Source organism: Numida meleagris, chromosome 1 (genome assembly GCF_002078875.1).
Source record: "Numida meleagris isolate 19003 breed g44 Domestic line chromosome 1, NumMel1.0, whole genome shotgun sequence".
Lineage (NCBI taxonomy): Eukaryota > Metazoa > Chordata > Aves > Galliformes > Numididae > Numida > Numida meleagris.
In genome coordinates this window covers 20,151,277-20,164,547 of record NC_034409.1, presented here as the reverse complement: position 1 = coordinate 20,164,547, position 13,271 = coordinate 20,151,277, and the positions used below count along the sequence as shown (strand labels likewise).

The 13,271-nt window shown below is 38.4% G+C and overlaps 1 protein-coding gene across 3 annotated transcripts in view; it reads right to left on the bottom strand.

The window, feature by feature from the left end:
* The window catches only part of MOV10L1 (Mov10 RISC complex RNA helicase like 1), a 36,892-nt gene continuing 23,712 nt past the window's right edge, over nucleotides 92-13,271 (bottom strand). For 2 of the 3 annotated variants that reach the window (XM_021384730.1, XM_021384732.1), the window contains exons 17-27: nucleotides 12,821-12,999; nucleotides 12,181-12,327; nucleotides 11,686-11,807; nucleotides 10,848-10,947; nucleotides 10,238-10,402; nucleotides 7,533-7,706; nucleotides 6,589-6,738; nucleotides 5,873-5,980; nucleotides 2,512-2,649; nucleotides 1,972-2,063; nucleotides 92-1,490 (exon numbers count right to left, since the gene is read on the bottom strand). In XM_021384730.1, coding sequence (XP_021240405.1) covers nucleotides 1,481-1,490; nucleotides 1,972-2,063; nucleotides 2,512-2,649; nucleotides 5,873-5,980; nucleotides 6,589-6,738; nucleotides 7,533-7,706; nucleotides 10,238-10,402; nucleotides 10,848-10,947; nucleotides 11,686-11,807; nucleotides 12,181-12,327; nucleotides 12,821-12,999 — 1,385 coding nt within the window. In that variant the 3' untranslated portion in view covers nucleotides 92-1,480. Of the gene's footprint in view, nucleotides 1,491-1,971; nucleotides 2,064-2,511; nucleotides 2,650-2,816; nucleotides 2,945-5,872; nucleotides 5,981-6,588; nucleotides 6,739-7,532; nucleotides 7,707-10,237; nucleotides 10,403-10,847; nucleotides 10,948-11,685; nucleotides 11,808-12,180; nucleotides 12,328-12,820; nucleotides 13,000-13,271 lie in introns of those variants that run through there. The other variant, XM_021384731.1, reaches the window with a different exon arrangement.

Here is a 13,271-nt window from a genome sequence, read left to right as displayed (position 1 = left end):
GAAGGGACTTCAAAAATCATTTAACAGGACGATGTAGTTGCTGTGAGATCTGGTCCATCACAATCCTGAAAGCAAGACATACACAAAATCCTTCAATGGGGAACAGACTGTTTATTGGACAACTTCCCAAGTTTTATGTAGAATACTGGAATGGCATTACAGCCACTGACATTTTCAGTATAATACTGCAACAGTCTATTATGACTTGTTCAGGAGTAAAAGCAATTAAACTGGCATAATATCACACCAAAGAGACAAGGCTGATGAGGCTGCAGTGCTGCTCAAATACTTAGTGTTTATCCAGTCTGAGTCACAGCTGTACAGTCTAGGTAATTCTAGGTTCTCCATGGTGCGTGTCACTGTACTGCGTATCTGACTTTGATGTTTCACCAAGCTACAAGCTGCCCTATCTACACATTAAGTACTGCAGAAGAAGGAATTACAGTGCCCATCAGAAGTGAAAGTAATATGAAGTGACTGCAAACAAAATCTTGTTTTTTCCCCCCTATTTGTTTCTCTGTAGGTTACCTAAAATACCGGTCTGTTGCAGAAAGCCACTGGGTTGTACTGGCAGTTCCTGAAGGACATCAGTTGGACATAAGTTGGACAGCTAACTGTCCAACTTATTTCAGAAACGCTGTACGGCAAGACTTTGTCAGCTGGGAGAGGACAACACGTTCTAGTTTAAGGTAACAGCACAGTGCACAATGAAGCTGCTAGCAGTACTGCTAAGCCAACCCATCCATTGTTTTTAATTTTGCCGAAGTTAAATACAACACTATTGTACAGAGTCTTTGTAGAAACGCAGAATAGTTTTCACTGTGTCTCCCCAACCTTTTAAACCCACGATTTGAGGCATTCTGACATATACCACAGCAGACAGCTGGACTGCAGCTGAGAAACAGAATTCTGTGTGACCTCAGACACATATACTAAGGCTTTAAACAAAGGAGCAGGGCTTTAAGTTTGGTTTGGCTTAAGACACTCAACATCAGCCAAGTGGAGATATTCACGCATCATTCCAGTTCAGTCCTGTGTGGATTATAACCGTCACACTCCATAATGAAATTACAAGACAAAAACACGTTACCGGGACAGAAGAGTTTCAGGAGGCGTTACAGAAGTCTGAGAAAAACTGAAGTGTCAAAAAAAAATTAAAGAAGAAACATATACAAGTTCAGCAATAACTTTCTTCTGAAGCTTGCAGGACACACACATACACCTGCTCTATGCAGAAGCAAAATCATACACTTCCTAAACAAAAAAAAGCAAACTGGTTGCCAGAACTATTTTATAATGATGAAATTTCAACTTTTTCACTACTTCGAAGGAAACATTAAAAAGTCTCTCTTAGATAAACTTCAAGGAATTTTGGAATGCATGCCTTTCCCTGAGGCCAAAAGGTGCTGGATTCCCGTTGAGTATTCTTAGCTTCAAAAACAGAAGAGGACTGAATGCATCTTGAACACTGAAAGAATAGTCACACCTGTCTATTAAAGAGAATAAGATACAAATGGATTTGGATTACTTTTCCATGAACAAGAACCAACATTTTGATAGTTAATTTCATCTAGAAGATAATATAGCAACATGTGATACGATCTAGAAGGGATGTGTTTAAATCAATCAAGAAAATTCTTTGAGTACAGCACAGCTACTGTAAATACTTCTCCCTACAGCGTGCCCCCACTCAAATCCCTACGTTGCCCAAATACGCGCTGCAACCGTTAGGGGTGTGCAAAACAGCAGAGTCCAAAACATCCTGTATTTAATACTTAATGCTAAGACTCTTCTTATGGGATGGAGGAATTACTGTAAACATAACATGTAACCGTATTTATGACTGCAAAATCAAATCTTAGTTTTGTAGCACAAGTTATTCTATTTATTATCTTTCAAATAATGTAAGCTTGAAAAGTGTCATAAATTGCTCTGTATCTAGCATGGTTAAAGCAAAGACTAGGTACTCACTGTTGCAGGCATTTCAGCTCAGAAGGCAGGTCACAACCTACATAAGCGTTATTCACTAAACTGTACTCTAATAGTGCACAAAAACAGGGATCCTACAAGAAAAGATTAATATTTAATATAAACATGTTACTCCGTGTAATGAACTTGCCAACAAATTAACATGGCACACAAATGCAGAAGATTTAATAGGACCTTTTCCATAAATAGAACAGCACAAATAGTGTAAGCATAGAGTAACAAAGCAGGAAGATACCTTTAGCTGTATTAAGTTACACGTGTTGCATGTAGGTGTGGGGAGACCACACCTCCTATTCATTTCATGAATATTGTTCTGTCTAGAAGGTCAGAAAGAACCATGCATGAGCTCAGAAAGGACACCTCTCTGGCAGGTGGTTACATTAATTGGGAGTAATCACTTCTACCTCTCTCCATTTAAAAATGAAAACAATTGCATCAGATAATCCCCTCCAAATTAGTCATTTACCATGGAAAACACCACACATTATTCAAAAACATAAAAAGAAAACAAAACCAACTTACTTTCACAAGAACATGAGGATTTCCTAAGACAATCAGCAAAGCTTTTGCTCTAGTAATTGCTACATTAAATCGCTTTGGGTTAGAGAGAAAGCCCAAGCAATATTCCTCTTCAGCAAATCCGTCTTCATAAGATCGCACCTAAAAATTAATTTGGGATATAGATTCAAAACTGGAATAATGAGAAACCAATTTACTTTGTCACAGTGTAACTTTAATCTACTAAAAGCTTAATTTGCTCACTACAGCAAACCACAGCTCAATGTGAGCAATACACAAGTTAGCTTCAAAATCCAAATTTCAGCTACCTAACTTATTTCCCACCACTGGATTTCCAGAGAAGGTCTATTCTCCAATAGTCCACTAATACAACTTCAGCAGTTTCAAGAGAATGGTGCATTAACTTTATTTGAGCATCAGGAATATCCACTGTAAGCTGAAACATAGGATACCAACATAAAATCAGTGTTTTTCAAGACATTATCTTTTCAATAAAAGAAATGCTAGAGTTGCTGGGTTTTTTTCCTTTTTTTTTTGTTAATGTTCTACAAATCAACGATATTTCAGATTGTCTTGCCAGTAAACTTCGCCTTAGCTTAGAAGGAAATGCCACTGAACACTGCTATAGCACCTGAAGTTTTTCATCAAATTTTCACCTTTATCTCATCAATATTTGAATTACTCTTTGATAAAACAATTTTCCATCACCAAGAGGTTTTATGAATAGGAACATATCATATACCTAAAACTATATAGTTACGATGCTAGAATTAAAAGCTGTGATATGATGAAGAATAAATAAGTTAAGCATGGTACCACTACCATTAGGAAAAAACAAGCAAGCAAATCCCCAAAAGGTTCCTTCAAGCCACAAACCACCACCTCACCCAAACCAACTTCTTCCCTCCTCATCACACCCAAGTCATCCTGTCTGCAGGGCTTTGACTGTTTTCATAGCTGTTCTGTCCTCATCTCCCGGAAATTCTGTGTGTGCCTGTTAGAAGTAGTCTAGTTCTGACCTTATCCTCAGCTACATACTCCTGTCTTTATTTCCACCTTTGACCAGTGTGCCCTCTGTGCCATTACCCAGACTCACAGGAGCTCAGCCTGCAACGCATATTCTTGAACAGCTCTGAAGGATCCCAAGTCACAAACACTTCAAGAACTCCACATTCCAGACACGTCTCTTCTACTTTACTCTGAGACTTACTGCACCAAAAACATACTACCATTTGGGAAAAAAAGCAAGCACAGATCTTTTTTTTGTATTCTGAACTGAATTTCATACAGCAGAAATAAAGATGTATGGAGGCCCACATCTTTCTCTAAAGAGTTGGAAAACTTCATCTAAAATTTTTCCCACTGATTCAGCATAGTTTTTTTTTTTTTTTAAACACTTGTCCAGGAACTCGGTGTCTTATGTGCAATACATTTTCAGAGAGTATTTGACGGATGTTATCTCAGAATGTAAAGGATCAGTATCACACATTCTTGTAAGAAGCAAGATGCGTCAGTAGTGATGAGCTGACTTAGCTGCTGCTTGTAATTCTTGACTCCACACTGAATTCTCCTTATAAGCACAAAGTAAAACTCTGCTTTCAAGAGCCCTGTCCAACAATTTCACACACCTGAGGAGACAAAAGACAAGAAGCTGATGTACATTTTCCCCTAATGGGTTTTCATGTGTATCCAGGTAACAGGGATGCGTGCATATGCACTGGAGTAGTATCTTGCACTTGGGTCAGGGCCATCCCAGATACGCATACACAGTGGGAGAACTCCGTGACAGCAGCCCTGTGGAGAAGGACTTGGGGGTCCTGATGGACAAGAAGCTTGATATGAACTGGGAGAGCACGCTGGCAGCCTGGAAGGCTAACAATGTCCTGGGCTGCATCAAAAGATGGGTGGCCAGCAGGGTGAAGGATCTGATTGTTCCAGTCTACTCTGTCCCTGTGAAGCCCCATCTAGAGTACTGTGTCCAGGCCTGGGGCATCCAGCAAAAGAAAGATGTGCAACTCTCAAAGTGATCCAGAGGAGGGCCATGAAAATGATTGAAGGGCTGGAACACCTTTCCTATGATGAAAAAAATAAGGGAGCTGGGCTTGTTCAGTCTAGAGAAGAGAAAGCTCTGGGAAGATCTCACTGTGGCCTTCCAGTACTTAAAGGGAGCTTATAAATGGAAAAGACAGCAACTTACTACATGGTCTGATAGTGGTAGGATAAAGGCGAACAGTTTTAATCTAAAAAAGAGACTTAGATTAGATGTTTGGAAGACATTCTTTACTCAAGAGAATGGTTAGATACTGGCACAGGCTGCCCAGAGAAGCTGTGGATGCCCCATCCCTGAAGGCATTCAAAGCCAGGTCACACAGGGCCCTGCGCAACCTAAGCTGGTGAGCGGCAACCTGCCTGTGGTACGTGGGTTGAAACTAGATGACTTTTGAGGTTCCTTCCAACCCAAACCATTTTATCATTCTGTGATCAGTCAGCAATTTTCTGAGAGACTCATTTATTGCAAAGAGTGAAAACAAACAGCTCTGCATTCCCATGTTTATATGAAAATTTCTAGTGATGCAATTTGTTCCTCTGTACTGTCATATTTACATTGATGCAGTCAACCAACACCAACACCAAAGGAAGCGAAGTACTGTGAAAATGATGTCCTGTAGCCAGCACGCTGCTGAAGCACAAACACAGCAGACTTCTTTTCCCTGTCCCTTTTTTGCAAGGCATTTGGCAGCTTCAGATTCAAATCGCCAGCAGCTAGAAAAGACATTTGCCAACATCCCAATACTTAACCAGCAGAACGCTTCAACAGTGCATCATCAAAATGATCATGAAAGACTGTCAAGTGTTCTCCTGACAGTAAAAAAGGGTATTCGATTCCCACAGTCAGCACTGGTGTCCGGGTAACCATCAGCTGTATACAGAATTGTGGTATATATACGTGGTAATTCTCAAACAGAAAATGAAAAGAATTTAAGAACCTACAACAACATTTGTAAGGCAAACAGCAACTACTTTGGATCACTGTGATTTACAGAGATCTCTCTAATATTTATAATGCATCCAGTTTCCATCGTCCCTCAGAACGTGTAAGTCAATGTGTATTATCTGCATGAAACTCTAAATTCATTATGAATTATCTGGAAAGGTTTGAAGTCTGCCTCAAAAGCACAGATGCCATCCTGTTTGCATGCGTTTCCATTAAGCACTTTTCCCAAATACTATGACAGGCTAGCGACAAAACTACAGTTCCCTCAGTTTTCTCATCCTCGTTCCCCAAAACTCCATGTCAAAAAGGAGCTACAGAGAGTTAAGACCACACAAATATTCTACCCAAGACCACAACAAGTATACATACTGTTGATAAGATGGTAGCCATGTACTCTTGTCCTTGAAACTCTTCTACTGTGCCAACTTTAATATCTGACAAATTAATGCTTCTCAGAAGAAATTTTATTTTTTCCACCTACAAAAAATGTTTGAAGGAATTTATTTTCACATTTTAGAGTGGATTACTTCAAAACCAAAGACACGGGACATGTAAAGTAATTTAACACAGACAAGTTGCAGGGAATGCCCACACCAAGGCTAGCCATCATCCACTTGTAAGGTTTTAAAACAAAACAATAGCTTTTCCTGCTATGTACAACACTTCTTACATGACTCAACAGGGGGAATACTGGCTACCTACGTGTGAAGAGAAATTAACAGGTTTTTCTGATACAGGTTTTAATGACATCAACAACTTAGATTTCAGGAGTTTATCCATCTATGCTCTTCTTCCATTGTGGAATACGTGCTAACCCAAGACTTACCGCAGGTGTAAGCAGCTTCCCCCACCCTCAAGAGGGTTGTGCAGAGATTCCACCTTTCCTTACTACTTGCACCACACAAGTGAAAAACCTCAGTTTAAACTCTAGATTTAATGGAAACATCATTAGTGAGTGATAATACGCTACTTACTGAAACACAGTGAAGCTCTTAAGATATGCCTTCCCACTTCAGCAAACCAGAGCAGCAAAGCATAACTACAACATTAAATACAATAACTGAAGTTTTAAATACTAGTTATACCTGCTTACGATATGGTGTAATCACTCCAATATCAGTCACTGACACTGCAGTGCTTTCATTTTTAGCCAGGTGGCAACAGTACTGCATTACTTGAACTGCTTCAGTTGGATTAAACCATGAAGGACTGCGACCTTCACGAGTTTCTTTGCCCTGTATTAGAAGAAGCAAAATGAGCGGATGAAGAACGTGTGCAAAAACTAACTACATATTTAACTCATTATAGTCTTATACATCTTAAGTGCAAAACGAACAAAAACCCAAAAATCTAAAGAACAACAAAAATTGTGATGTAACATTGTACACAAATTTCCTTCTCTGCTATAAATCCTTTCCAATGAGCAACCACCACCTGTATGATATGGTAACAGTGCTTTATACACGTGACAAAGAACGCAAATCTCAGCTCAAAGTAACAGGCATTTGCAAGCTGTTATCCTGCTTTTGTGCAAGGCAGAAGAGTTCAGACACAAGCCCCTCCAAAACAGTGGATACATCACTTACTACTTCACTAACTTCTTGGAAGATGCACAAAAATTTTTCTTCCTGAAATACCAGTTTTCCCCCCAATTTTTTAATCTTTAATAAACTCCTAGTTTTAGAGGCTTGCATTCATTCTAATGCAGCAGACTCTTACCAGAATTAATCTAAATCTAATGGAGCTGCCTGCAACTCCACACTGCTAAGTTTGCCAATTTCAATTTTTATTAAAATGTCTCCACAATACCCTGCGATCTGCAGCTGCTTAAGTTCTTAGCAAGCTATTTGTCTTCAGTAGTTGTTTTGAAAACCAGATGGTCAAGAAGCCACACTTCCTGCAAAAAGCTTATTCTTTTTCCACACTCTTTCTGAAATTCGTTCTAATGGTAAAACTTTTGTCTACAACATTAGCAAACTTCTATGAAGCCTCTTTATTTATACTTACACGATATGAACATTTTACATACCCTTACTCCGTGAAAAATTAACGGAAACCCTTTCCTGGGCAATTTCTCCCAGTGTAACAAAGAAGTTACTACTGAAGCATCTGCACAAACTTCTAGCTCTTTATGATAAAACAATTTAGATGGTAAGGCAAGCAATGTAGAATGCGACCTGTAGTTCTTTATGAGTTTTGTGATCTGCAGAGACAAAAAATAAAAGCTGTAACTGAAATAGGCAGTTAGAGTCACAGAATATCCTGAGTTGGAAGGGAAAAAATAATCAGTCCAATTATTCATCACACTTCAAAGTATGCACCCCCCAAGAAGACCGCTTACCATCCTGCAATGCTTAGCTTTGCTAAAGCTGCCAAAAATTGTATTAAAGGCAAAAAATGCAGTTGTGATCAGTAAGTAAATAAAAACCAAGTCTCTTCCCCCTCTAAATGGGAAGGAAATGGACCATCTCTTACCCTTCAAAAGGGAGAGCGGAAAAAAAGGAACAAAAAGAACCAAATATACATGAAAGATGAAGGAAGCATTTTCTTGTTTCATCTATAGGCATATTATACCTCCTTTTTTATTCAATTCAGGTTGAATCCTGAACTGTATGAGCTTCAACAAGACAAGTGTTGGGTCCTATACTTCAGTCACAACAACCTCATGCAATGCCACAGGCTTAGAGCAGAACAGCTGGAAGACTGTGTTGAGGAAAAGGACCTGGGAGTGTTGACACTTGGCTAAACATGAACCAGCAGTGTACCCAGGTCACCAAGAAGGCCAATGGCATCCTGGCTTGTATCAGAAATAGTGTAGTCAGCAGGAGCAAGGAGGTGATCGTCCTTCTGTACTCAGCTCTGGTGAGGCTGCACCTTGAGTACTGTGTTCAGTTTTGGGTCCCTCACTGCAAGACATCGAGGCCCAGCAGCGTGTCCAGAAAAGGGCAATGGAGCTGGTGAGGGGACTGGAACACAAGTCTTACGAGGAGCAGCTGAGGGAACTGAGACTGTTTAGTCTGGAGAAGAGGCGGCCCAGGGGAGATCTCATTGCCCTTTACAACCTCCATTTGGATTGTTGTGGAGAGGTGAGGTGTCAGCCTCTTTCTCTAGGGCAACTAGCAATAGGAAGAGAGGGAATGGCCTTAAGTTGTGCCAGGGGAGCTTCAGGTTGGATTTTAGGAAAAAAATTCTTCAAAAGAGTGGTCAGGCACCAGAACAGGCTGCCCAGGGAGGTGTTCAAGAAATGCGTTGATGCAGTACTAAGGGACATGGTTCAGTGGGCAACAGTGGTGGTAGGTGGACAGCTGGACTAGATGATCTCAGAGGTCTTTCCAACCTTAACGAGTATACGATTTATTGAGTAAGAATAAATGGTTCTGGGGATTCACAATAAATCTACTTATGAATTTGAGCCAGAGATTCTTGTACTTTGGAATAGCATTAATGGACTACCCTGGCCAAGGAATCATCAACAGGTTGTCAAACCACGATTCCTAAATATGCCTGTGCTCACTGAAATTTTTCAGAACAACATGCTAACTCATTTCATTAATGGTAATTTGCTTCTAATATATCAGTTCACGTACCGGGTTGCTAAATATACGTATGCTGCTCCAAAAATAATGCCTCCTATTTATTTTCATGGAAACTACCATAGATAGAAAGAGCACAAGAACAGCGTTTTGTAGAGCATATTCTCAGCCACAAAACACTCTTTGTCAACAGTCACCACTATTAGCTATACATTTTTTCCATCAATGAGCAAGAGCCTATACGTGACACTTGTAAAAATCTGCACCAGAGCAGGTGACCCACTGTAACCACTGAAGAAATGCACCACCCACTGCCTCACCGTGCTCACATCCATTGTTTGGGTTCCATAAATGTTCAGCAAGCATCAATGAAAGTCAATGGGTCTAATTTTTTTCTGTATGGAGGATTTAATTGACACACCTTTGCTTCATATGCACTTCCATTTCAGACATAGTTTTGTCAAGATTGCTCCCACTGGTCAAATGGCAACAGAATGTAATGGGATACTGGTGGGAAGGTTCAACCTCTACTGCCATACCACCAACATCCACATCTGACATTGTGGGCCAACATGATTAAACAGAAGGCATTAAATTCTGAGCAGCCCTCTTAGTTCCAGCACAGAGGTGAAAAGAAAAGTTTAAGTATTTCTCTATGCCATGTACTATTATGAAGCATTCCCACAAAAACTGTCCAAAAATTATCCCTGTAAAAATTGTCTTCTGGTGTTTATGTGAGAAAAATCCAGAAGACTAGCCTTCAGAGGAACTTTTTTCTCACTTCCTGAAATAAGATGTTCAAAAACGAATCTTTAAATATAAAGAGGCAGCTTTATTTGTCTTATCACGTTAAAAGCTTAAGTTGCACTTACCCATTTGTGAAGAATTATGTTATAAAGTTAGAAATTCTAAGTTTGGACAATGAAACCGTTATTGAGAATTTTGCCACATGCACCACCTTTGACCAACTCCAAAGAAATTTTCCGTTTTTAAGCAAAGAAAGGTTTTAAGATGTAAGAGCATCCTTGCTATTTGGAATACATATTCAAAATAATCAAGACTTACTAGTAAACTCATGTTCAAGCCAGACTTAAACCTAAGCATGGGGGATTAAAAGAAAAAAAAAGTGTTCAGAAAACATCAGCAACCACAGTTGATCATTCTTTATCTGTAAAACGTAAAATAATTTATTTTTACTCACCAACAAAGGGTTGTATGATCCATCGGCGCTAAAAGCATCCTCATCTCTCAGATACATATCTCTTGATACCAGTCTTTCCAGCAAGGATATATTTAATCCAAATGCCATTGCAATTCTAGATTTTATTACAGGCCCTAACTGCTTTGGATCTCCAACAAGAACTATCTGTGTGTATATTTAAAAAAAACATCAATTAAAACTGCTATTAAATGTAGTTTCAATAAACATGCACACTTCAGAATTCCACTACGAACGTACATCAAGTTCTCTGCTTTCCTTCCAAACGCCTAATTTGTTTGCAAAGGGTTAGACCCAGAATAGAAGTAAACCACTGTCATAAAATAAACATTTTTATTTTGACATGTTTTACGTTCTAAACCCCGTCCTTCTAATGCAGACTACTTTCAGACATAAAATGGTTATGTTAAAGTGTGGGAAATGAAAACTGTGCTCAAAATCTAAAACTGACTTAATTGTACATTTGTGATGTTTATTACAGGTACTCAGAATTTCATACTCATTACCAGGAATGGTAGCTTGTGTTTTGCATCATTCACATTGCTAATAATCTTTTTTTTTTCCTTTCAAAAGATGATGCTAAGACATCTACCTGGCCATTAGCTTCTGAAATTAATCCAACAGGAATCAGGCTTTCTGGTTCACTTGCTTGCCCAGCCTCATCCAAAATCACATGTGTGAAGTGTCCAAGTCTAGAATTAAATAACATGAACTCAGAACCGGCCATTTTTTTCCCCCCCAGATAAGTTAATTCTGCCACCCCGTGGCTGATCTCAGCAATTCTGTAAACACCCCCGTCAAGCATGCCAGGCAAATCCACACACACAGCAAAGGCTGAAATACATCAAAAGGCAGAAGGCAGTTACTGTGTTTTTTCTTCTAATTCCTCATCTGTGAGTTCTCTTATACACTCTTGTATACACAATCACTGTTTATCTTAATTATAGCTTTATTTATAGTAAGGTTAACACACTGGGAAAAATCTCCCTCGTTCTCAAATGCCTTCAGCTATTTAATCTGAATAATGTACTTGATTTAGGAAAGACAACTGCTAGCCTCTATTTCTACAAAACAACTCTTAAATCGGTTAGACACTTAAGAGTGTCCTTTTAGAAAGATAAAAGCCAAATGAGAGGAATATTTACTTAACAGTACTTTACACAGTGACTGTTTACAGCTAATAAGGATTTGATATGAAAACTACATACAATATGATTTTTATTGTGAACTCCTAAATGCTTTTAAGACAACATGATTGCAAACAGCAGTGTAATTGCTAAAGCTCCCACTGGTAGGGGTGGAAAAACAATTGTGTCAAGAAGCTTTCTTAAATTTACTGTTAGGAAATTCCCAGCTGAAACACTATTAAGAACAAGAGGTTTGCCAAGAAGCCAGATATCTCAACAACACTCCTGTTTGTAGTACTGTACCTTATTCCTATTTGATAAAACATTGCTGCACTACTGCAAGTAGTAATTATTATCCTGAACCACGCTGCTTTCGAAATATCATCACCATCTTCGCAGTAAGGTTTCACTATGTCATCAATTTGCTGCAGAAACAAAACGGTATGCTAAACAAAATACCACTCTAAATGTTTCTATTTGAATAATTTAAAAAAACTCTCCAAAAACTACTTTGGAAGCGGAACAAAATATTTAGATTTAGACCCATGCACTGAAATGAATTCTTCATTGAATGTGTCTAAAGAAGACATTTGCATTTTCCTCATCCATCAAGACTGTATCTACGTTTCACACACAAATATTTTCCAGTTCATCTTCTGGAAAAGCTAGATTAGTTACTACTTTCCTAGCCAAGCGTAATCAGCCTAATAAATATTGACATTTACATTAATAAATCATTATTTTAGGATTAAAGTATTAAAAGGGAAACACTAACTGGCAGTTATCTGTAATATTTACCTCTGCAGATCTGCAAGTAGCATTGATTCGGACCATAGTTCCTGGTTTTAATAGATTGCTTTGGTGCAGCCGCAAGCAAATCAGATCTGTTGCAGCATTTGATGGTGCACAAACCAAGATTCGACTATCTGCTAAAGTAAAATGTATCTACATTCAAAAAGATGGACATTAAAAAAAAGGTTATTTGGAGAAGTAGCAACAGCTCAAACATATATCCATTTTATGTCACTGAATATAGAATCCAGATGTGTTTTCAATATGCATTACAATCATCCTTCCTTTTGGAGTTCAAGAACACTACAGTCTTGACATCCATGACTTAACCGTGCCCAAGCTGAGTACACTAAGAGCAGAATTACTGCATGGTTATTAATGTACACTGTGCTTCAAGTATCTATTATGCAATACTAGAATCACAAGTTAGGTAATATTCACTAAAGCTTTAAGATATAAAATAAGCCATTCAGAATTTTTTCAAATTCGTATTAATTTCATCATTCTGTATAGCTCAGTGAAAAGGCTTAAGACGAATATTTCCAACTCTTGTTTGGGAAAAAAAACGCGATGGTACTCACAGAATCACTTTAAGTGTTCTAACACTGAAAAGAATAGAGACAATCCACTTATCATCCCCCATTACCTGTAAAATAGCTTCAACTACTGTTATCGTTTTTCCAGTTCCCGGTGGTCCAAAGAGAATATAAGGTGTTGGACGACATTCACCACTCAGTATTCTTTTCACTGCCAATTTCTGCTGCTCGTTAAGCATAGGATTGAAAAATTCACCAGCTCTCCATTTAATTGTCTCAGTTTCCCCAACTATGATCAAGATAAGTACATATTAAAATTGCAAAAATATTAACCATACACAGATTAAAGCAACTCCAATTCATACCATGCCTTAATTTATTTTTTCATTTTCCTAGAACAGCACAGAGAAAAGAAGCTATTAATAATTCAAAAGAACACTGGATCTTCTAAATAATTAATGGACAAAAAAGGATTATCATTATCTACTTTACTGGATAAAGTTTTTACAGTTTTTTAATTTTCACATAAAGCTCTTTCTTCTTTTGCCCTTTAACAGCAAA